General features: G+C 44.6%; 1 protein-coding gene across 3 annotated transcripts in view; it reads left to right on the top strand.

Annotated features, from left to right (window-relative positions):
• The window catches only part of USP24 (ubiquitin specific peptidase 24), a 1,909,144-nt gene that overhangs the window by 992,812 nt on the left and 892,044 nt on the right, over positions 1–24,288 (top strand). For all 3 annotated transcript variants that reach the window (XM_086952711.1, XM_086952716.1, XM_086952707.1), the window contains exon 42: positions 10,409–10,528. In XM_086952711.1, coding sequence (XP_086808837.1) covers positions 10,409–10,528 — 120 coding nt within the window. The remainder of the gene's footprint in view (positions 1–10,408; positions 10,529–24,288) is intronic.

Below are 24,288 nucleotides of genomic sequence, written 5' to 3'. Positions count from 1 at the left end.
CCTTTATTGCTATTTCCGTGGATGCAGGCCTTGTGTCCGGATGTGCGTGCCGCGAGGCCTGTGCGCAACAGAAGTGGAAAAACTTCCGGTGACGCCTGAAGGGCACACTGGAGATAAGGCGAGATTACGTTTCCTGCACAATGGCCCCTGTTTACGCTCCTTCCGGCCCTTGGGAATAGCGCCATGCCTGACCTTCATACAGTAAAGCAGGTGCACGTCACTGGGAGCGCGGGGCAAGCACACCCGGAGCTGGAATGTACAGAACCTGGGAAGAAAAAACAATGAAATATTGGGCACAACGCTCGCTTTTGTTTTCCGTAATCCCGCGCTCCGCCTCCAGCACACGCCCACAGCACACGATATGAGACATGGCATGAAGGGCGGAACGTACCACATGCCCCCCAGCGTTTGTCACGCCCCCCAGCACACGCCCACAGCACAATGCAGACACGCCCACAAGGGACTACTTTGCTGGCACGGTTCTTTTACCTTTTAAATGTATATGATGGGAGTCTGCATAGCCTATCTCCTTCTGCTGCAACTGCCCTTTCCAACGCTGTATTGGGTGGTTATGTGGTTCCTGAGATTACCCGCCTCAAAGGTTTGGACTCTCTCTTTATTATATTAGTATAGACTACATCCCGAGGGCTATCATTTCCGTCAGTTTTTTATTTTTTATTTAGTGATTTAAGACACTACATCTTGCTAACTAGAACACCCCATATAATTACTTGCATTAACGAAATCAATGATAATATCTCCTATCCCGGAATATCACCAAAGTGATCAGTGGTTGAAAAAGTACTGGTAATAATAATAATATGAGCAGATAGGTGGCCTACAGCTTAAACGCCAAAAAAAAGCATATGGTGCCTATACCGCTATCAGTTACGCTCTTGTCAAAATTACTCTGATTTAACAATTCAGTTATGGTTCGCCACCAATGTACCTCTACACTAATCATTAAAGATCTACTAGAAAAAAGAAGGAAGGAAAATGGAGTATAGCGCACACACTCCAATATAAAAATTACCATTGATGAGTGTCATTGAGGGGCACAGTCCGTTCCACATTTGTATTCAGAACATTTTATACGTATACATACCATAAAGTTACAACTCTGGATTGTAAGTCAAAATCTCATAATTCATTAGTGGCCGATACTTGTAAACAGAACACATAATGTAGTTGACTAAACCTATACAGAAATGCAGTCTAATGCAAATTATTTTTGTAAAACAGAAGGCACAGTTACATGAATTCACTTTTACTCTCCCAAAAAATCATGTAACGAATGGTCTATATTGTTATGTTATGTAATGTTATGTAAAACAATTTGTACCGCGCACGTACACCGAGACGGTTTCTTGGCGCTCAAAACAGACATAACAAACTGAGGCAGGGAGCATTACTCAAAGGCCAGCTTAAAAAGGTGAGTTTTCAGGGTTTTACGGAACAAATCATAAGTAGGGCAGTGACGAAAGGGCACAGGAAGGGAATTCCAAAAAGTGGGGCCAAGAAAGGAGAACCGGAGGCCACCGTGTTTTTTTCGGCGAATCGGTGGAATGCAAAGAAGATTGTCAGCAGAGGATCGAAGGTTACGGGATGGGAGGTATCGCCTGAATTTGGAGGAAATGAACTCGGGGGCGTGATTGTGAAGGGACTTGAATACGGTGCAGCCAAGTTTGAAGGAGCACCGTTTGGCCACAGGGAGCCAGTGAAGGTTCTTCAGGAGAGGGGAGACATGCTGGTGTTTAGGTTGACGAAACACCAGGCGGGCCGCCTGGTTCTGGATTAGCTGAAGTTTTTGAAGCTGGTAGGCGGGGATACCCGCATACAAGATGTTAGAAAAGTCCACCCTGGAAATGACCAGGGCCAAGATGGTAAGAATGAGTGCCTCTCTGGTTAAGAATCTACAGATCTTGCGAATCCTGCGCAGCTGGAAGAAGCAGGATGATGTGACTGCAGAGATCTGAGATTTCATAGATAAATCCTCCGAGATTATCACTCCAAGACTTTTCACGGTACTGACTGGACGAGGGGGGACGCCAAGGGAAGATGGCCAAAAGTTGTCATTCCAGGGGTTAGTGGAGCCGCCCACCAGAACGAGTTCCGTTTTGGACGGATTCAACTTAAGTTGGCTGTGAGCCATCCAATCAGAAATATGTAACATTGTAGTTTGGATGTTAAGACCGGAGGTAGGGGAAGTGTCCAGGGGAAAGATCAATTGCAGATCATCTGCATAATTGTAAATGGTGGCGGGGGAGTGACGAAGGGACGCCAGAAGTGGTTGCATATATAAATTAAAGAGAAGCGGGGAGAGGGCTGAACCTTGGGGAACACCACAGGTGAGGGGAGAGAAAGGGGCGGAGAAAGTAGAGAGGTGGACAGCCTGGGAGCGGCCGTGTAAGAAAGAGCGAACCCACTCAAGGGCGGTCCCACGGATGCCGGCGTTGTTGACACGGTCGATCAAGATGGTGTGATCGACCGTGTCAAAAGCCGCCGACAGATCTAGCAAGACAAGAGCCTGGGGGATGTTATTGTCGGCGCCAGTTCTAAGAGTGTCCATCACTGCAGCAATCACCATCTCTGTAGAATGTAGTGGGCGAAAGCCAGCCTGATGAGGGTCCAAGAAGGAGGAAGTTTCCATAAAGGAGCTGAGGCACTTGGTTACATATGTCTCCAAGATCTTTCCCAAAAAGGGGAGGAGAGAGATAGGCCGGTAGTTACTCATCACAAGAGGGTCTGCGCTAGGCTTCTTCAGGATAGGTAACACAATGGCCTGCTTAAAAGCCTCAGGAACAACCCCTGATGTCAGCGAAGAGTTGAGAAGAGCCAGGGCAGGATCAGGGCAGCGCCCAAAGATTTCTTTAAAGATGTGAGGAGGGCAGCAATCCCTGGGGGAGCCAGAGCTAACTTTGTGGAGGAGGCTATGAAATTCCGTGGTAGAAATGGGAGGGAAGGTATGGAAGGTCTGAGCATTCTCAGAAGGGAGAGGGAAAGAGTTGGAGGAAGTAGGCGGGAGAATGTTATTTTTAATAGTAGAAATCTTGTCTAGAAAAAATGAGTTGAGCTCATCGCACAGAGCCTGGGTGGGAGCAGGCGGGAGGGTGATACGATCAGGGAGGGAGAGCTCATTGACGATAGAGAAGATGTCCTTAACTTTTAAATTCATGATTCAAAGTCCCTCTTGTCTACACTTTTAACTCCCGATTACCACCTCTGGTATCAAGTTGCAACATCTCTAAACAATGGAACTGTAAGTTCCGGTGGTGATTCTGCATCTTGCATTCGAGTGTGTGTAAAGTGAATGGGGATGTAGAATGACCCTGTTTTACTGCTCTGAAACATTCAGATACCCTTTAATGTAATGGTCGAATTGTGCTACCAACGTAAACCTTTTTACATGTACATAAAAGAACAAATTGTGTGGTGCACTTAATATTAGCGAGACTAATACTAATTGTTTAGGCTAACCTATTGAAATTAAGCGAGTGTAACAAGCTTTAGCAGCATAATGAATTGCTCAGATGAACTCATTTTGTTTCAGAATTTGATAATTATATTCAAGCGTTCTTGGAGTCTAATATACATTGCCAATATGGTACTAGATGAGCCAATACTTTATCAGCTTACCTCAAACATGGTGGTAGTTGATAGCCTTTTTCTCTATTTGCTTGTTTTCTCTACCTTTCCTTACTTTCCTCAATTTTCTTTGGAATACTTTATTGATGGGTGCCAATCGTCATTTATCATATACTGTAGATTGTAATTAATTGTTCTGTTTTTCACTATGACATATACATAAGACTCTGGGAATCAATTTTCGAGACTTTAAACGCCTAGGGTGATTTGGTCTGTTTGACCTTGGTGACGATTCAGCTTTAACATAGTATGTTGTTATTAAAGCCTATATAATTGTAATTTTAGCCCCGATGAAGTCTGCTGGTGTACTAACAGCATAAAATGAAACACTGTAGTGTTCTAGTCTTTCAAGAATGTTTCAGTTAGATTTCTCAGGGAGATTCTTTAGTAATGTTCTACGTGGAGCTTATGATTCAAATGTGTATTCTACAGTTGGTGTCCATTGTGATTTGGCTGCTGCGCAGCACCTGTGTCACAATAAACTCACTTTCTATCCACCATTGCATTGTTTTGGATTTAATTACCACAAAAATATGTGGCAACGAGGACACGGGTGCAGAAGAACCCACATGAAGTAATTTAAGAAGAATAAGAAGATTAAAAATTACCTTTGTATCTGCTGATATATCCAGTGTTGAAATTTCTTCGGGAAATGGCCGTCGATTTACATTGGGAGGTGATCTGATACAAATAAGGTATTTGTTTGTGTAAAAAAGAAGTTTGCGCAGCAGCAGAACGAAAAAAAATGTTGAGGGACTGTGGTCCGGAGGCGGATGCGCGCGCAACACTGTGGTTGACGTTCCAGTGTTTTGCGGCGGACATCTTGTTAGTGTCAACGCATCTTGCGTGCATTGCGTATGAAACATAAACGCCATTTTATGTGTGCAAGGTGAAAATAGAAAACGTACACAGCGTGAGCGCCATTTTAGGTATCCGTGATTGAAGGATGAGAGTACTTGATTTGGCATTCTAGTCATTGGAAGGAAGATATAGTCATAGATTAAAGTTTCACACGCGTACAAGGTGATACGCACACCAATGGTGATTAATGTTTTACACGCGTACACGGTGATACGCACACTAGCTACTTTGCTTTGGATTTTTACATGGCGGAAATGTGTGCAGTGACGCGCACAGCGAAATTGAAAATTTAAATAAAAGTTTTGAGTGTGTTCACCGTGACACGCACACCTTGAGAAGATTTCACATCGTTATTCGAACAGCAGATAGCGTGAAGATAGAAGTCATTAAGAGTTCAGGTATTAAGAAGCGTGCATTTTCGGTGACAGGCGCACCAGACTGTATTATTTGTTTTGTTTTTTTGCGCATTCTTGGAACGAACATTATTTTTTTTGTTGATTCAAATTTGTTTATTATTTACAATGATTTTTGAATGATTGTTATTTGGTTTACATTTATAGTTATATCTAAAAAGTATACTTGTAGTAATTTAGAAATATGCAGGCAGTTACTCCTCCCCCATCTCTTCCTGAGGAACCTGGTAAACCACCTATTGTTTTGAAGAAATGGTACAATGCTTTTACTACGTATCTAGGAGCTATTGGGGCTTCATGGTACAGGGCAGAAAGAAAAAACCTTTTATTACTTGCGCTAGGGTTTGAAGGTCGTTCAATTTACAAACATCTTCCACCCTTGGTGCGTGCCCCAGAAGAAGAAGAAATTGATGAATTGGAAGAAACTGTTTCAAAAAATAGTTACGTTTTGACATCCAACCAAGTTTGGTTGTAATTAGACATACATTTTTTTAAAGGGAGCAGAGACATGGGGAAAAAGTTGAAGATTTTATTTCTGCTCTAAGAATGTTGAGTGCTGAGTGTCAATTTGAAAATTTTAGAGATCAGATGATTCGAGCCCAATATATCTGTAAATGTATAGATAAAGGTATTCAGCAAAAATGACTTTCTTTAGGTAATCCGACTCTTGAGGAAACAGTACGTGTTGCGAAATGTATTGAGTTTTCAAAATTATCTGTTAAAGAATTAGAAGAAAAAGTTCCTTCAACATCTACTAAGGAAGATTGTGTGAGTTTTGTCAAAACAAAAGAAATTAGAAACAATATGTAAACAAGAAATGAAAACAAGTTCTTTAAGCAGAGTAATATTTGTTTTAAATGTGGAAATTACCCACATTTTAAGTCTGGTCGGCCTTGCCCTGCTAGGAATGTCATGTGCAGGTTGTGTGGAAAGTTAGGGCATTTTGCCAAAGTGTGTCAGAATGTGAAACGTAATATGGCAAATTTTTAAGATAACAAACAAGTGGTGTCTTCTCTGTCAGTTGCTAATGTGAATTCCTCTGAATACAAACAAGAAGATTTGAGCAGCATTCAGGACGATTTGAGGGACATGGTTGTTGTTGTGGGAGATTCGTCTAACAATCCTGAGTTGGCTACTGAATGTGTTGATCCATACACTGACATAGGAATTGGTGATAAAGTTATGTGTTTATTGGTTGACTCTGGAGCCAGAATAACCATGTTGACTCAGGAACTTTTCAGTGAATTTTGGGGTAATCGTGAATTACTACCACCAGGTAGGTCTCCTGTCTCTCGAGGGCAGAAAGATTGAGCTTGCAGGTTATTTTGAGGACACACTGGAGTTTAAAGGTAGAAGAATTTTTGGTAAAATGTATGTTTCAATCAAAGGATTAAATATCCTTGGTTGGTTTCATCAAGGTCTGTTCAAGATGGTTCTTAGACCAGATACTAAAGATCCTATTTCTGTTGTTCAAATTCAGGATTTTGTTGATAAATTAGTAGAACAATTTCCGACGGTTTTTGGTGATGATCTTGGTGAAGTAAAAGGTTTCAGGCATACTATTAGAGTGAAAGATAATGCTATTCCAGTTAAGCATAGGTTAAGAAATGTACCTTTCAGTGTTAGAAATCAACTTGAAGAAGAACTCAATGGTCTTTGTACAAAAGGAATTATCAAGCCAATTGAGTCTTCTCTTTGGCTTTCTCCTTTCGTTGTGGCTAAGAGGAATGGTGATCTTCATGTTTGCGTGGACTTGCGCTGTCTTAATAAAAACATTTGGGTGGACTCGCACCCGTTGCCAAAGATTCCAGATAAGTTGTCCCTTATTAATGGTTCGAAATGGTTTAGCAAGCTGGACCTAGCCTCAGCTTACCACCAGGTTGTTTTGGATCCATCTTCCAGACACTTAACTGCTTTTATTTCTCCTATTGGTGCTTTTCAGTACTGTCGCATGCCGTTTGGGTTGGCCTCTGCGGCAGCAGTATTTCAAAGAATTATGTCCAACCTTTTGAAAGACATTGTTGGCGTAGTTGTCTTCCAAGATGATGTTTTGATTCCTGGTTCTACTTGTGAATCGCATGACAACACTTTGTTGAAAGTTATGGAAGCTTTACGGAATGGAGGAGTGGTGTTGAAGAAGGAAAAGTGTGTTTTCAGGGCACATAAGGTGGAGTATTTGGGTCATGTTTTGTCTGAACATGGTGTAGAACCTAGACCATGTTTAGTAAAGGCTATTGTGGATAGCTCTCCTCCAAAAGATACAGTTGGTTTGAAATCCTTTATAGGTTTGTGCGAATTTTATTCAAGATTCATACCCGACTATGCGTCAAAAGTACAACCTCTTTCCAACATGCTTAAAAGAGATGTTCCTTTTATTTGGGACTCTCATTGTGATTGTTTTTTCATGGATTAAGAAGCAACTTGTAGGAACTAAAATTTTAAAACCTTTTGATCCCAATGCTATGTGCACGATTACGGTAGATGCAAGTGGAGTGGGTTTGGGAGCTGTACTCACTCAGATAATTATTGGTAGAGAGCATACATTAGGTTACGCATCAAGAGTTTTGCATGGAGCAGAATTCAAATTTGCTGTTATTGAGAGCGAACTCTTGGCGTGTTGGTGGGGCTATAAGGAAATTTACTCCTTACAATCAGGGTAAACATTTTCCGTTAAGAACTGATCATAGCCCTTTGGTTTCAATCCTTTCTGGAGATAAGTTGAAAGAATAAACGCCTAGGATCGCATGGCTTCAACTAAGTTGTTGCAATTTGACTTTGAAATTATCTATATTCCTGGGAATAAGCATGTGAGGGCGGATTATTTATTAAGGCATCCTTTGATTTCTGAGTGTGAAAATAAAGGTGGAGAAGAGGACTATGAAGATGAGGATTGTTTTGTTGCGACTCTTGGGTTAGATGACGTGTTCAATCAGTGAGGCTGAATGGAGAGAGGAACTCTCTAAAGATGTTCTTCTTGGGGAAGTCATCAAACATGTGAGGAATGGTTGGCCTCAAGAGAATAGTGTTCACTATTAATTGCAAACTTTTGTTAAAGTTGGGGAGGAACTTTCTGTTGAAGGTGGACTTTTATTACGAGGTGACAGATAAATACCTCCAGATGTACTCAGATCAAGGATTGTAAAAGGAGCACATGAAGGGCATCTGGGTAAAGCTTTTACTAAGAGAAGGGTTCGTGAACATTTTTGGTGGCCACAGATGGATAAAGAAATTGCCATGATTGTGGAGGAATGTGTTTTTTGTTCTAGCGCAGAGAAGAGTCTTAAAGTATGTTCTCCACCTCTTCATCCTATTCCTTTCCCTGCTAGACCATGGGAAAAGATTGGAATAGATTTAGTTGGACCATTTGTTTTATTGCCTTCTACCTCAAGATATGCTATTGTTGCCATCGACTATTATTCCAAATGGCTGGAGGTTAGATTTATAAGTGAACCTAACTAAAAAAATGTGATTGATTTCTTGAAGGATTTGTTCTTACGTGGAGGTTTTCCTTCTTCTAGAGTAAGTGACAATGGAGTACAATTTGTGAGTCAAGATTTGTTTGTTTTTAAATCAGAGTGGTATTATTCACTTAAAAAGCGCTCTTCATCATCCACAAACAAACGGTTTGGTGGAGCGCATGAATAGAGTTTTAAATAATTGTATACAGTGGGCTCTTTCTCAAAAGTGTAATATTAAAAATGCTGTCAGGTCCATGTTATGGTTCTATCGTACTACACCACATTCCACCACAAAAGTGTCTCCTTATGAACTTCTCCGTGGAAGGAAACCTTGTTCTAAGATTTGTCCAGGATGGATGTCACAATGGGTGAAATTGAATTCTTTAGAAAATATAGATGAAATTGTGAGGCACAACGTTTCTCAAGCTCAAACCCAACAAAAAGTTATTTTTGATTATAGAAAAAGAACAATTACGAAAAGTTTTGTTGTTGGAGACAAGGTCTGCATTAAGATACCTACTCATAGAAACAAAGATAGTTTTAAATTCTCAGAGATTTTCACTATAGACAAAGTGTGTGGAAATGCCATAAGAGTGAATTTTAAGAACTGGTGGAATGTTGCAAGAGTTGTAAAAATTTCTAAGTTATCTGATCATCTTTCCGTTCCTGATGTTGTTCAAGCAAATGTTAAAGTATCTAATGATGTGTTGCGCAGAAGCACTCGTCAACGTAGTATTCCGGCTAGGTATCGTTAGCAGTCTTCTTCGGTATTCATTTTTGATTTATTATTATATGTTGCCTTGTTTTTCAAATGGAGATATACTCTGTTTCATGTTTTTTTTATTCTATTTTCTTTTGATCTTTTTTTGTTTTTTTATTTTTTTTTATTTGTTTAATTATTATAAGGAAAGGGATAATGTAGTGTTCTAGTCTTTCTAGAATGTTTCAGTTAGATTTCTCAGGGAAATTCTTTAGTAATGTTCTACGCGGAGCTTATGATTCAAATGTGTATTCTACAGTTGGTGTCCATGTGAGTTGGCTGCTGCGCAGCACCTGTGTCACAATAAACTCACTTTCTATCCACCATTTCATTGTTGTGGATTTAATTACCACAAACACGTTGGCTAGAAAACGTCTAGACTTAGAACATTGTTTTCAAATAAAATATATCAGAAGATCAAAGTCTGAGGAATTTCGTATTGACTATTTAGGAGTGTTTGGGATTGTCCTTTATGGCTAGGTGGATAGGCCTCTGCATTACAATCTGCGACGTGCTAACTAAGTAGCAACCCCAACAAAGTCATATGGGCTCATTCCTCTTGAGCCAAGGCTACTACTACTGCATTAGCATGTAGCGTACCCATTCTCGATATCTCTCAGGCTACTACTTGGGGATCGGTGTACACATTCACTTAGCATTATTGTCTTGAAAGTCCAGTCTGTAGGGAAGGGAATTTTGCCTGTTTGGCACTGCAGGACTTTTTGGTCTGAGCCACTCCACAGACTCACCACCCTGGGTTGTACTGCTTTGGTGTGTTATCTGTGGTGAGAAGTATCCATCAGAAGAAGTTATCTAGCTATTGCAACGCTCTTTTTGGTGAATACTAAATCTAACCTCAGATTCCTCACTGCCCCCACTTCCTAATTCTGTGGAATGGACTCTTTTCCTAAAGTTCACATTCTAGAGATCTGCAGCACGCTGGTCATTACAATTTGCTCCTGGGCTCTGCATTTGAGGATGCAGACGTGCCTGCAAAATAAACTTAAGGTCAGCGTGCCTAAGTGGCGCTTATATGCAGCTCTGTCATCTCGGAATGAAGTTTGTGCTGAGCCACACAGTACCACCTACTAGCACGCAAGAGTACTGCTTTAGAGTTTTTCCACATCGTCTGAGACATGGGTTATATTCACACGGTGAGGAATGTGCGTGTAGAGAATCCATAAGAAAGAGCATTACCAAAGTTAAGTTACTTGTTCTTTTGTGATATAGAAAAACAACAATATTCATTTTTAGGCTTTTATCATTTTTAGCACCTTCCACCTGTAGACAGTCGGTCTAGTTCAGGATATGTTGGATTAAAGAATGGAGGAGCTACCTGTTACATGAATGCAGTATTCCAGCAATTATACATGCAACCTGGTCTCCCAGAGGTAAGTTTCATTAAATGTCTAAATAGCTTTTAGTTTTGCTAGTGGTCCAAAAATGACCTCGATATTACAAAACCTTCTTGTGAAGCTGCAAATTGCTGTGGGTGGGGGAGGGTGAGGATAATTATGGTATTGAAGAGTGTAATCTAAGGTTGTGTGAATGTCATTTAATTTGCTTTTGCATAATAACTTGAAATTTAGGGGAAATTACATGTAATTAAGCTAAAGGCAGATCCGTTTTTTGCTGTGTATAGCGTTAAATGTGTCCTTATGTACATGTTGGACATTGACACGTGGTAAAAAAAAAAGTGCCAAAAGCACTGTGAATAACAGCCACTCACGTTTTGTTGTTTCTGTGTGTTAATTACACAACATTTCTAACATTTTGCATAACAAAAGTAATTAGAAATTCCCGGAATTATGTGAATTACCCAAATATAATTAAAATTTTGCCCAGCTGTATAATGCATGAAATAGTTTAATGTTCATGTGCATTCCCTTTTGTTCAACTGAATCTTCTGTGAATACTAGACAATAGGTGAAACAACCTAGAACCAGAATGTCTAAAAGGACTTTATTTGGGAAAGAGAGAAAAAAAATTACATTGTTTGATAATTTAGCTTAAGATGTCTAAGCAATGATAACTGATTTACATACAAACATGTTGCTTCTTATATCAGTCCTTTTAACACATTTAGCATCAATATTGAGGACTTATCATAGATGTCTCTTGTTTACAACTGTCTAGCATTTTTATAATGTCTTCGTTACCAGACTTTCACTCAAGAAACACTTCCAATTCAAGGTAAGAGGGGTGTCAATGGATTTCATTACAGACAATGATAACAGTGGATTTGTTGACATCATAGGGAGGGAAAAGTGAGCTCTGCTTACATTTTAATTGCAAGGTTTCCCAAGAGCAGGACGCCTTTATCATCATAACCTCATAGAGGCACTGGGAATGTGTCCGAATCTAAACACAAGACTCCCTCATGATAAAATGCATATGGAGGCTTTTGAATTATAAGGAAAATTGAAAAACATGGTACTTTTAATCAACCAATTATAAGCAATGGGAAAAGCAAAAGGAGAAAATATTTTGCGCAATTTGTGATGTTGCTTGCTTTCTGGCCCAATATATGTACTTGGGAAGCTTTAACCTCAAACTATCTTTCTTCTTCCTGGATCATTGGTTGAACTAGCCATGCAGGCCAAGTTGGCAAATCTCAATTGTGTGTGTCTAGGAACCCCTGGGGCACCTTCTGCCACCTGGCCACTTGGTTCTGCACTATCGACATCGGTGCCTCTGGCTCTTGCTAAATATGAAGAAAATCTCTGCTGTGATGGCAGCAGCACCTGTACCAGAACAAGAAATTTCGACGACTTACATTTTACCTAACTATAGGATGAATTTTATATTACAAAGTGCATGAATGCACTCCTCTGATAATTTTTTAAAGAAAGACTTGAAGGTGTCAAGGTTGCAATGGCAGAGGCAGTTTCAATCTAACTCTGAGGCATTACGTTCCTCAGAACCCTTCTCCTTTATGGAGCTGATGAAAGTAAGATGGAAATCTTCTCTCACCTGACAATTTCAATGTTATACTATTCTTGATTCTGCAAAATTTGAGCCTCAAACATTAAATATAATCTATATCATGCCAAGACACTTGCCTCATCGTGAACCCCGCTATGATGGAGAAGAGCAGCCATTTGTGGATCAAACCTGTGTGGACAGCCAGTTTGATGCATACTGACGTGTTTGGCTGCGATGTACCGCCAGTGGAGTAGATCTAAGGAGCCTTCCCGATTCCATTAATAAATGATTGCACAATGGCCAGTGTCTGAAATTGCGACTTGACCTTGAGAAAAAAGGGATCTAAAATTCGGATTGAATATAGATGTTGAGACTGCAGGTGCTGTGAAACTCTAGACCTTTTGAAGTCTGTACTATAGTTTTGCTGATTAATGCTTTCTCACTTTGGGAATCCTTCCAGCCTCCAGACAGGTGGTGCTCTCTGACTTTGAATCGACTCTGCATCACATCTGGACGTGACAACATATAGAATCTAACTGTGCTCACTGACGTCATTTCCTCTTTTTCTGCACACTTCGATGCTGTTTTGTACATCTGCTCCCAACTTTTTGGTATAGTTACTGGATCCCAAAAATTAGGAAGCGTTGTTCCAAATATGTGTCCCCACCGAAGATGACTGATTCCAATCCTTTCTGTTACTGCAGCAATTAGATGTCGGTCATGGACTCAAGCAGTGTTTATCTTTGGTGGCACCAAGCATATTTTGAAGGTGTTCAGTCAATGCTCCCTCGTGCTGCCAATTGCAATGAGGAAAAGCAAGGACAAGCTTTGTCGCATTAGAGAAAACGTTTTCGGCTTGAAGTCCTGGGATCATTCAAGGTCTTATTCTTAATCTAATTCTCAGTCATCAAGTAAAAATCAAGGTGAAATCAACAGACAATTTGCAGTTGAAACTCAAGAAACCTAAAAAGATTCACTCCTTTCCTCCGCTCTGAAGGTAGGTTGCAGTCAGTATGCCAAAGGCCTGACTTCATCTGCGCCTTAGGATTAGGACTTACTTCTTGTCCTGATGCGCCACAAATCTCTCTGGCCCTTGTCAATCTTGCAGCAAATTGAGGTCTTTAGGGAGACCATGCTGCAGGTATTCAGAGTGGTTCTGATTCCCTCTGGTGCACCTTTGGGCTTCACCGACCTGCTAGGGGGATCCCAGCGAGGTTCAATCGGTGGGTCTTTACCTGACTCCATCTGACCCAGTCCAGCCTACGTCTGGTTCTCCACCAGTGCTACTCTGCACCTCTACTCCTTCGAGGCAAGTTCCTCAAGTTACTTCTTGTAGGCCAAGTTCCGACGGCACTGACTTCTGATTCTGTACTTGTCGCAGTGTCTGGTCTAGATCTGGCTTCGGCGCATCCCCATCCTGTGTCTTTGTCATTACAAAGGCCCAGCCTTTGGCTGTGGACACTCCACGCTAATGCCTTTGTCACAGCGCCACTGTTCCCGGAAGCTGGAGGCATTTACCACTTAAAATAGCAGCCAGGGCCTCGAAGGTGCCCCACGACAAGGATGAGGAGGCAGATCAGCGTTGTTTCCCTGACTATGCAGGTGATGGCTTCTATATAGACTTACAAAGTGCTAGTGGCCATATCTTCTGAAAATGGATACCCTCAAAGAAACAACATCTTCTAAATGTTGGTTTGCATGGATGCAGGCGTTTTTCTTCTTTGCTCATTGAATGCTGTAGGCCTGTTAGGTTGCTATACAAATGCCTTGTAGGATATGGCAAGCAAAAGGTTGCCTGCTCTTTCAGAAGACTTCAAAAATTAATAAACGCAAACCGTGCAGGATGGCCATTCTGTAGCTAAGTATGTTTTGAGAACCGACCTGAATTCTATGAATTGAGTAGCCTCTGGTTTGGTTTCCATTGTTATCCAGCAGCTTTCCAGAATGAAGACAAGTCTTGCTTGATCGACATCTCCTTTGATGGAGCAATGCTCTTTGAGGATACGGCAGTTTCTATGCTGGATCACTTCAAAGAGAGCAGGGTACATCTCCACCTTGGGGCTGCTTTCCTCCACTAGCCAGTACTATCCCCACTACAGGAAATGATGTGGCTTCTATAAGGGCCTTGCCGCTTGTCAGTCAGCCCTTGCAGCCAGCAGTCTGCTCAGCCCTTTCATGGATCCAGCCAGGGGCAGTGGCATTGGCCGAGGTCATAACCAGCAACAAGGGTAGCATTCCTCTTCATCTTCACCTGCTATTGGCGCTGTCAAGCCGCTTTAGTTTACCCTTGACTAGTGACATGAGGCAGGTAGAGGGCAGGGTTAGTCTTTGTTTGCCCACCTGGTTCTACATTACTTAAAATAAATGGTTCCTTCAAGTTACTGATGTTGACAAATGTGTCTTAGTACTTGGTATCCCTGTCTCAGGAGTTGGGGGATCATGGCGCTTTACTGTCTTCAAAGGTTCAATCTCTGCTAACCAAGAGTGCGATTGAGGGAGTAGGCAAGGCAGAAAGAAGTATGGGCTGGTACTCTTATGATTTCCTGGTCCCTAATAGGACACAAGTTTGAAACCGATCTTTGACCTCAGGCTTATCAACACATTACTGAGAAAGGACAGGTACAAAATGTTGATGTAGGCCCGGGATCTGTTGGCCTTGGACCCGGATATGGGGAGGTTGGTGTCCCCAGACTTGCAGAATGCATACCCTAGTGTGCTGATTCTGTAGTTCCACAGGCATTTTGTCTGGTTCAAGGTTGAGATAGAGCATTGTCAATTCACTGTCCTACTGTTCAGCCAAAACTCTAGTCCCCCTGCTGTTCATGAAGGTGATGTTGGGAATGGCCCTTCTTTACAGGTTGGGCATCCACTTAATCCCATACTTCGACAACATTCGGCAGCTAGTCTCTGGTCACCTGTGGGTGACAATCTTGTGGCTGTCCCCCCTGAACTTTCCCATCAACAAAGCAATGTCCCACATTCAACCCATGCAGTGAAGCTCTTTTATAGAGGCCTTCATGGCTGCTGGGCACAGAAGGCCTTCCACCTCTGCAGCCAATCTGGTTCATTCGGACTATAATTGGGATGTTTTGGGCACAAGTCTTTGTTCCAGCCTTTATTCTGAGGCTTCTTGGTCTCCTAGCCTAACACACACCCTGCTAATGCCTTCTGCTCATTGGCACATATAGGCTCTGCAACTTAGGTTGCCTTTGGCTCAACCCTCGGGCTACTTGTTGGATCAGATTGTAGCAGGGATAAAGTAGTCTGAGACCTTCAATGGTAGATGTCAACCTGACATTTGACAGATCGTTTTCCTTTCCTCTTCCAAAGCTTGTGGTTATGACAGTTGCATCACCTCTAGGAAGGTCACCTTGGCAATGTGGATATCGAAGGCTTAGGGTCTTCGATGAAGCACAAACACCTTATCAGCCTTTGAGACTGTGGACCCTACCTTACCTTAAGGCTTTTCTGCTTTCCATCAGGAGCAGGTCTATCTATGTACTGAAGGACAAAGTAACTGTTATATTTAACAAACAGGGCAGTGTAGGGTATTGTGCTATTTTGTCTTAAATGCCCCAATGTACCCCAATCTAAGACTAGGTAGTTACATGACCTTTTACCTACATTTGTCCTACCTTGCTCTGCATGATGGTTCTAGCACTGCCCTTTTACCCAGTTATGTACTGAATACATGTCAATCGGTTTTCTTGAAACTAGCCTTATTTATTGTGCATGAGGATTCTTAGAAAAGTCGCTGCACATGACTTACATAACAGGATTAATATACTCTATTAAAGTCATGATCATCTTCATCCTAGGGCGCAAGAACTACTTTGCATAATTCCAGGTATTTATTCAGGCTGATTTACATCGTACTCACAACATATCGATTGTGTTAGGAATCCCAAGGCTATCTTTATGATATAAAAGAACCATACCAACACTAGATAGACAGAGAAGAAACTTCCACGCTGACCCAAGACGCTGAGGTCCTGCACTGGCCTGACATCCCTTGCCGGGTGTCCAACTCGAGACCAAGATTGGGTCCTTCTTTCTCTCCAATCGGGTAATGTGTTGGCTCTTTCCTAGGGGATTATTGGCTTTTCACCCTCATAGGCTAGATACACTTAGTTAGGGTTAGCATCCTAGGAATACACTTTGTTACTGTCCTGTTTATGTGCCTGCATATATTCAGTGTTTTAGCACCATGGTAGAATTCTACCTTTTATTCCCTCTCTTGGTGCTTGTAATCTTTTAGATTTGTTTTTGCCTAATAATTGTCGTAGCAGCCAGTTGTAAACTAGAATTAAGCTGGTTCAATCAATGCTTATTGAAAACGTCCCCAACATTTATTCTGTATATCTCTCTGAGACTAAGTGAGCACGAGTGACTGAGCAAAAAGTACTGCACTGTTTCCACGATCCCTGAAGGGTTCAAGAGTGGTCATTATCAGAGGTTGCCAGAAACTATTCGCTCCTTGGTAAAGGTCGTGGACTTCTAGTGCCACTGTAAGCTAGCTGGTCTATAGGCTGACATATCCTGCTGGGATGTCTAGACACCAATCCCGTAGTTTATGTTGTCCGAACAATTCGCAGTTTTATAGAAACTACACAACAGTCTGGAGGTTTTGCACCTATGTTGACTGATTCTTCATTGTATTTTTCTGATGGTCATTCACCTAGTAGGAAAACTCTGCATCAGAGGAGACAGTAGGCCTATGTCATCTTGTTGACCATGAGTGGTATCTGCATCCGGACGTGGTGCAAACCATCTATCTTCCTCTAGTTGGGCTGTCTGTGGTAGATCTGTAAACTTCCTCTAAGAATAAGCATTGTCGGCCTTTTGCACCTCGGAGTTTCCTCTTTGAGATTCTCTAGGAGTAATGTTTCTTCCCCGACGGCAAACAAACACCTTGAATCGGTTGATGGATCTAGATCAGCGCTGGTCGAGCCACCTTGACCTTCCTCGACGCGACACTGAGCCAGACAGGTGTCGTCAGATGGTGAACAGAGATAGACTACCTATGTCAGATCCAGTGCTTTATTCATATGACAGGCCTGCATTTGGGGGGGTGAGTGGAAGGGGTCTTCTGACCCTTATGGATACCAGCCTTTGGAAGGTCCCGTGGACTAATGCATGAGGATCCGGCAATGCCAGTGGATTGGAGACCTCACTAGACGCTGTCCTAGTCTCTCCCCCTACCGTGGCTATGGAGGAGGGAGCCTCATTCGCAGTGGTGGTACGAGGGGTGGCTCAGGTCCTAGACACCTTATGCTACCCTCAGAGGCAGTCAGGACGAACAGAGTTGCTTCAGCCTGGAGTTTCCCTCACCATTACTCCCATTTAATGAAGCCTTTACTGATGTCCTACTCGCAGCCTAGGCGAAGGCCTTCACAGGGGCTCCGGTGTGGAGTACAATTGGCTACCGCTATCACCCCACCCCATGGGACTCCAGTTTCCTTACTCAGCACCCCACCCAGTAGATTTGGTGGTCCAGCTCACCACCTCCTAAGTTAACCCTGGTGCATTCCCTACCAATCCACCGGATAGAGAATCCAAAAGGCTGGATACCTTTGAGAGAGGATGTTCTTCCACCAGCCTGGCACTGCTGTCCGTGAACACCACAGGCCTTTTAGGCTGATAGTCCCATACTATCTGGTACTCTGTTGCACAAGTTTTGGTCTCAGAGAAGGCCCGAGTCATATTCTCTCTAGCAGTTTCTAATTGGAGGGATACAGCCAAGTTCACAGTACGATGTGTGCTGAGCACGACCAACTCGCTGGACAGTGATTTCAGCAGCGGTGTTTCTTAGACGCCACACCTGGCAGAGAACCACTGACTTCTCAGGGGAGGTCCAAGCTTTGCTCATGGACATGCCCTTTAATGACTCTAGTTTGTTTGCAGAGAATGCAGACTCACCGCTAGAGTTTTTTAAGGACAGGACTGCAGGGCTATGGCCAGGTCCTTTGGCCTATCCATGACTCCGCACATTCCCCAGTCCACCTTCTGCCCCTTTAAGGGGCTTCCAACTGCGTCTTTACATGCTCCTCTACCCTGGCTAGAAAACTGTTGTTTCATGGCTGAGGACATGATTCCCACAGACCACATGTGTCAGGCAGCCAGAGGTCGAGCCAGTCCACAGGCAGCTGCAGCCTCTAAACCTCTTTAGTATTCGATAATCATGGGCATCCAGTGGGGAGAAGATACGCCTTCATCTTAACCACTAGGGGTCAATAGCATCAGACTGTTGAGTTTTGCATATCCTGCAAAGGGCTACTACCGCCGCTTTGTGATCACACCCACCCATGCCACCTACTTATGACAAGATGAGGTAAGACCACCTCTCCTTGCTCTGTCAGGAGGTGTTAGCTCTCTTGGCCAAGGAAGCTGTGGAGAAGAAGTAGGTTGGGGTAGCTATTCCCACTATTTATTGGTGCCCAAGAAGAAGGGATGCCTTCGTCCTATTCTATCCCTGCACCTTCTCCATAACTTCCTGAAAAAGGAGAAATTCAAAATGCTTTCACAAGTCCTTCTGCCCTGGACCCAGGAGACTGGATGGTATTGCTGAACTTACAGGACACTTATTTTACAACACCGTTCTGCATGCCCAAAAGAGAATAAATAGGTTCAGGGTAGGCCAAGAGCCTTTGGCCTTTCCAGCACCCCTCAGGTCTTCACAAAAGTGATGGCGGTGGTTGCAGCTCATCTCCCAATGTAAGGAATTTCAATCTTTCCCTACCTAGACAACTGTTAGTCGACTCCCATCTTCAGACTACGGTGAATCTTCTGCAAATGACGAAGTCACACCTGACTCCTTCTAAGATGCTCCCTTTCATCTGAGCTGTTCTGGACACAGTGCAGTTTTGGGCCTATCCTCCCAAGCGATGAGTCCAGGATATTCAGACTGATACCAATGTTTCAGCCTCTATTCTAGATTTCAGTGAGCCTGACTGAGGCAGTTGGGCCTTATTGCCGCCGACTCCTGTTTGTGACACATGCTCAGTGGCATTTGAGTGCTCTGCAGTGGGACCTGCAGTTCCAGTGGGCACAACATCAGGGTAGTCTCCCTAACGTGGTCCAGATCTTGCGAAAAATTGCAGAAGACCTGTAGTGATGGCTAACAAACCACAATTGGGTCAGTTGCAGAACCCTCTCCCTTCCTCATCCAGTACTGTTTGTGTTGACTGATACGTCACTTCTGGGCTGGGGCGGCCATCTGGAAGAAGTGGAGATCAGAGGACTCTGGTCTCCGGTGAAATCCGGACTCATCGATCTGTTGGAACTTCAAGGGATCTGGCTGGCAGTGAGTGCCTTCCTGCCTTTGATCAGAGGAAGGTTGGCACAGGTCTTCATGAGCAACACCATCACTATGTGGTATTGCAGCAAACAGGGCTGAATAGGGTTGTGGATCGTTAGTCAAGAGACACTGTGCCTCTGGACATTGCTGGAAGAGCAGGGCATTTCTTTGGTTGTTCAACATCTGGCAGGCTCTCTGAACATCAGGGCGGATGAAGTCAGCTGTCAATTCTTAGCGGATCACAAATGACATCTTCATCGGAGGTGGCACAAGTCTCCTACGAGAATAGGGAAAACCTTGGTTGGGTCAACGCACAATGTCAGTAGTTTTGGCCGCTGGAGTTTCCAAGGCTGCTCTTGCTTGGATGTGTTTTTTGTCTAGAGTGAAGCTTAGGCCACCTGTACGACTTTCCACCAATACCACTCCTGCCAAGAGTTCACAAGGAGACCGGGAACTGACGTACCAGGTCATTCTTGTGTCTCCAGATTGGGCATGGGAAGTCTGGTATCCCGAGCTGTTAAGCACAGGTCCTCCTATCAGGCTGCCTCTTTGGGAGGATCTTCTCTCACAGCAACAGGGCAGAGTCCTGCACCCAAACGTGAATACACTTAACCTTCATTTGTGGAGATTGAGTGGTGATTGTTGACAGCTTTCGACCTTCTGCCTAAAATCTTCAGTGCTATATTTGCAGCCAGGTGTCTCTCCACCAAGATGGTATACGGCTGCTGTTGGAGCTCATTTGTTGCATGGTGTACAGAAAAACAAGTTGACCCCCAATGTACAACCCTTTCCCAGGTTTTTTTGTTTGTTCTTTCACTAGCCTAGCAGAGCTCTGATTTGGGTACATTTTAAGGTTATGTTTCTGCCATATTGAAATTTCTGTGTTTGCCAGATCAGCCATACCGTTTTAAATCCCCTTTTTCATTGAGCTACAGGGACTGTTAACACAGCCTCTGTACCATACCATCTAATCAGGCCCTTCGCACTAGAGCGTCCTTCCTACCGAAAGTGGTGACTCCCTTTCATGCATGCCAATCCATCACTTGGCCTACCTTTTTTGCTCTGCCTCACCCTTTTAAAGAAGAGGAGACTCCATCGGCTAGACTCAAAAAGGGCGCTGTTATTCTACCGGGACTGAACAAAAAAATTCCAGTTGGATTATCAACTGTTTGTGGGGTGCGTCGGAGCCACATTAGAAAAAAGACGATGCAGAAACGGACCATCTCACAATAGTGTTATGCATCAAAATCTGCTATGCATTGGCAAAAATCCATCTTCCTGAAGGAATGCGAGTTCATTCTACCAGAGCCAAGGCTGCTACCACTGCATTACCTCATGGAGTAACTGTCCTGGATATCTGTGAGGCAGCAAAGTGGTCTCCCCTGCATACGTTTATGAAGCACTACTGCCTGGACAGTCTGGTCCGGTGAGACGAGCAATTTGCCCATTTGGTCTTACAGGATTTTCAAGTCTAATCCACATCGCAGCACCATCTCCAGGGAGGTGTTGCATTGGTATATTGTCTAAGGTAAGGAATCGGCAGCTAGAAGTCTCTATCTGAAAGAGACTGTAGTTTTAGATTCCTTACCTTTAGAATTACCCCCAGGCGTCAGGGTGGAGCCAGAATTTTTTTTCGTAGCAGTACCCCTGCGTGTCAGTAGGTGGCATCAAACGACTTCATGTCCGTTGACGGCATCGTGGTCGCAGGGATGACCTCATGGTGTCTACTTAGACGCTGCCCCTGTTTGCTGATGTCAGTTCTTTCTTTTTCTGCACCAGCCAGCGCAGATCCGGAGAGAGCATGCCCCTTAGTCCCTTTCTGACTAAATCTTTTTCGACTTTTTTCCACCTTTTTTTTCTTTTTTTTAGTTTTCGACTCCTGGGAGCACGAGGGATGTCCTATCGTTGTACCAGCTTCAAGCCTTATGACTCATGTCACAAGTTGATGTCCGTCAGGGATCCGCACCTCGTGTGCCTCTGGTACCTGGAGCGCGACCAGAAGGGGAAAGTCGTGGGACCCGTTGTGGAGCCACCACCACTTGTCATCAAAGTCTTAGCACTCATCGTTTCAGTAGAAGCACAAGAAATCGCTCTTCGCCTTCACATTCGTTGGCCAATGCAATACAGTACCCAGAGCATCGTCGCTCTCCAGCTCCGTCTTCGAAGCCTGCGTCTGGTACGGCTCTGTGCTTCCCTCCCTTTCCCGAAGCCGAAGGGTCCCCTACCCAGCTTCGCGCCTTTTACGAAGCATTTTTGGGCAGCCCTACTCCGCAGGTACGCCTTCAGGCCCCACGCACTTGGCGGGGGCCCTGGGCCTTCAATGCCGGCAGCTTCGGGCCAGAGTGCCCCCCAATGATACTGGCCTGGACCTGGATCGGCGCCGGTCTACTTCACGATACCTTCACCGGTGCCGATTCCAGTTACGACGACCCGATGACGGTTGTGCCCCCAACCGGCCTCGACCCCTGCCTCACCACCGACTTGGACCCGGTGCCGGACCGACGTCGGTACCGGTTCCGGACCATCTTCGGTACCGGTACCGGACCAACGTCGGTACCGGATCAACGTCTGTACTGGCGCCGGAGGGTGCTTTTGTTTTGCTGCTCATTCCTGGCGTTCCCTATCGCCCTGAGTGGCAGCCAGAGGAGGGTGAGGAGGACTGGAAGGGGACTGGAGACCCTTTAGCTGATCAGCTTGAGGAACTGGACTTACAACAGGAACTGAGTGTTGCCAGTGGTTTGGATACCTCTCCAGACCTTGGCATACTCTCCCCCAACTGTGGCTATGGACGAGGGAGCTTATTACGCAGTGGTGTTGCGTAGGGCGCCTGAGGCCTTGGCCCTTGAGCTTCCAACGGTGGCAGTCAGGACTAATCTCCTGACAGAGGTGCTTCAGCCGGCAGCTGCCTCTTCGGAGCTTGTTCTGCATATCTGAAAGAAACGGTTAGTGTTAGATTCCTTACCTTAGAATATCCCCAGGCGTCAGACTGGATCCAGATAGTTTTCGTCAGCAGTACCCTTGCGCGTCGTCTGCGGCTCCTGTCAGTCTTCTTCGTCATGTTTGCTGGAATGACGTCGTCGGAGTACTTAAACGCTGTAGGAGAGTAGGGTCTGCTTCCTATGGTCACCCCCACTTTTTGCTTTGCTTTACTGGTTTTCGACTTGGATATGGCTGTGGGCCTGCTAATCAGATCCACAACACAGATGCACTCTCTCTAAACTCTCTACACCATGTACTCTGGGTACATCCACAATTGGGAATTGGTACACCTTGTCAGCCCCTGTAGAAGTGTACCCTAGGTACTCAGGGCATAGGTGTAACCAAGGCCTACCAGGGGCTGCAGCATGTATTATGCCACCCCTGGCTGGCCACTCAAATAGACACAACTGGTTGATCACTCAGCTGGGGCAAGGTCGTGTAATCACCCCTTGCTTAGGTATAGTATTCCTATACCTACTTATATATATATAGACATATAGTAACCTATAAGTCACTCCTATGGCAGGCCTTAACAATCCTGGAGGCAGAGTGCTTGGTTATGTGTGAGATGGTGATCTAGCATGAGCTGAGCCTGTCTGCAGCTTTCGGAACTATGTCCTTATAGCTGTTCTATGATATTGCCATACCATATACTCTTAAATGCATTATAATCCTCGCGGTTAAATGCTAACTTTGGTTTGGCTTTATCCAAACGTGTCATACGCTTTGGAATACTACCCCCTCGCCTATTCTGGCGACGGGGGTAGCATTCCACCCTTCTAGAGGGAGAAGACCTGTTGTTGCTGACTATCCCGGTTAAAGTTAACCAGAGCCCCAGCGTCACAAAATGGACGCTGCTGCCACGGACACAAGTCTGACCTCCTGTTGCTGGGAGTCCTTCCAGTCACGGAGGTTTGGACAATAGGTTTCCTGCCTGGGAAGGTGCGAGCACCACCCCAGACAGGACTTTGTGTATTGGGACCGGGAGGGCTGAATAGAATGAGACACTGCCTGGGGCACACTAGGTGCTTCTTGCATACCCCAGTTCAAACCGGTTGCTGGGGCACTCCAGCCCCAGCTCTGGCGCGAAACTGGACAAAGGAGAGGGGGTGTAACCACCTCCCTTCCTGGTCCCAACCACAGGAGGGACCTAGTCAGTAATTCAGCCCCTTTTAGTTGTATAAAGGTTAGAGCTGAGTCCTGAGACTTCAGATTAGATCCTGACTGAAACCCGAAACAAAACTCTGGACCTTCGACATTCATCCAAGCGAAGACTGAAGAATCTCCCTTGTGGCCAAGGAGTGACCACCCTGGGCAACCAGGCACCATCCAGCAAATCAACGGCTTGCTTTGTCGACGTTCCTGCCGGAACCCGAGCACAGAGCCTGACAAGACCCAGACTTCCAGACCTCTCTGACCCTCTCTTCACGACTGCAGCATAGCTGAGATCCGTGGAGGCGACGAGACACGTGGGACCGGACATCTTGAAACGCCTGCAACTTGCTACCTGTGCAGCTCCTGAGGAACCCTCGAAGCTGTGCACTGGGGATTGAGAAGCCCAGATCCCGAGCTCCATCTGCGACGAAGATCAGCCCCCCACACTCCACGAGTACTGCGTGGGGCCCTTCTGCTTTTGTTCTGCTTGACGCGTTGTCCGGTTGCTGGCCCGTTGGCTAGTAGCCTCAGTGACTACAATCCTTTTAAACCACCTCGCTGGTCTGGTTGCTCCAGACTGGCCCTTGCTTCCCTGCAAAGGTGAAGCACCTCAGACCTTGCTGGTCTGCACCAGAAGCCTTTGTTGTATCCTGCCTGGGTTGCCTTTGCCAAGGCTTGTCGACTCCAATCCCGAAGTCGACCCCTCCATCTGCGAGAACCTTTGTGGGACAGCCTGTCACCAGCACCTGGTCATCGTCGACGCCTCCTGGTCCACTTGGCTGCCAAGACCAGCTT

This window comes from Lissotriton vulgaris, chromosome 1_1, assembly GCF_964263255.1.
Source record: "Lissotriton vulgaris chromosome 1_1, aLisVul1.2, whole genome shotgun sequence".
Classification (NCBI taxonomy): Eukaryota; Metazoa; Chordata; class Amphibia; order Caudata; family Salamandridae; genus Lissotriton; species Lissotriton vulgaris.
Note: the sequence above shows the minus strand (reverse complement) of the source record. Positions and strands in the feature narration are given on the sequence as shown.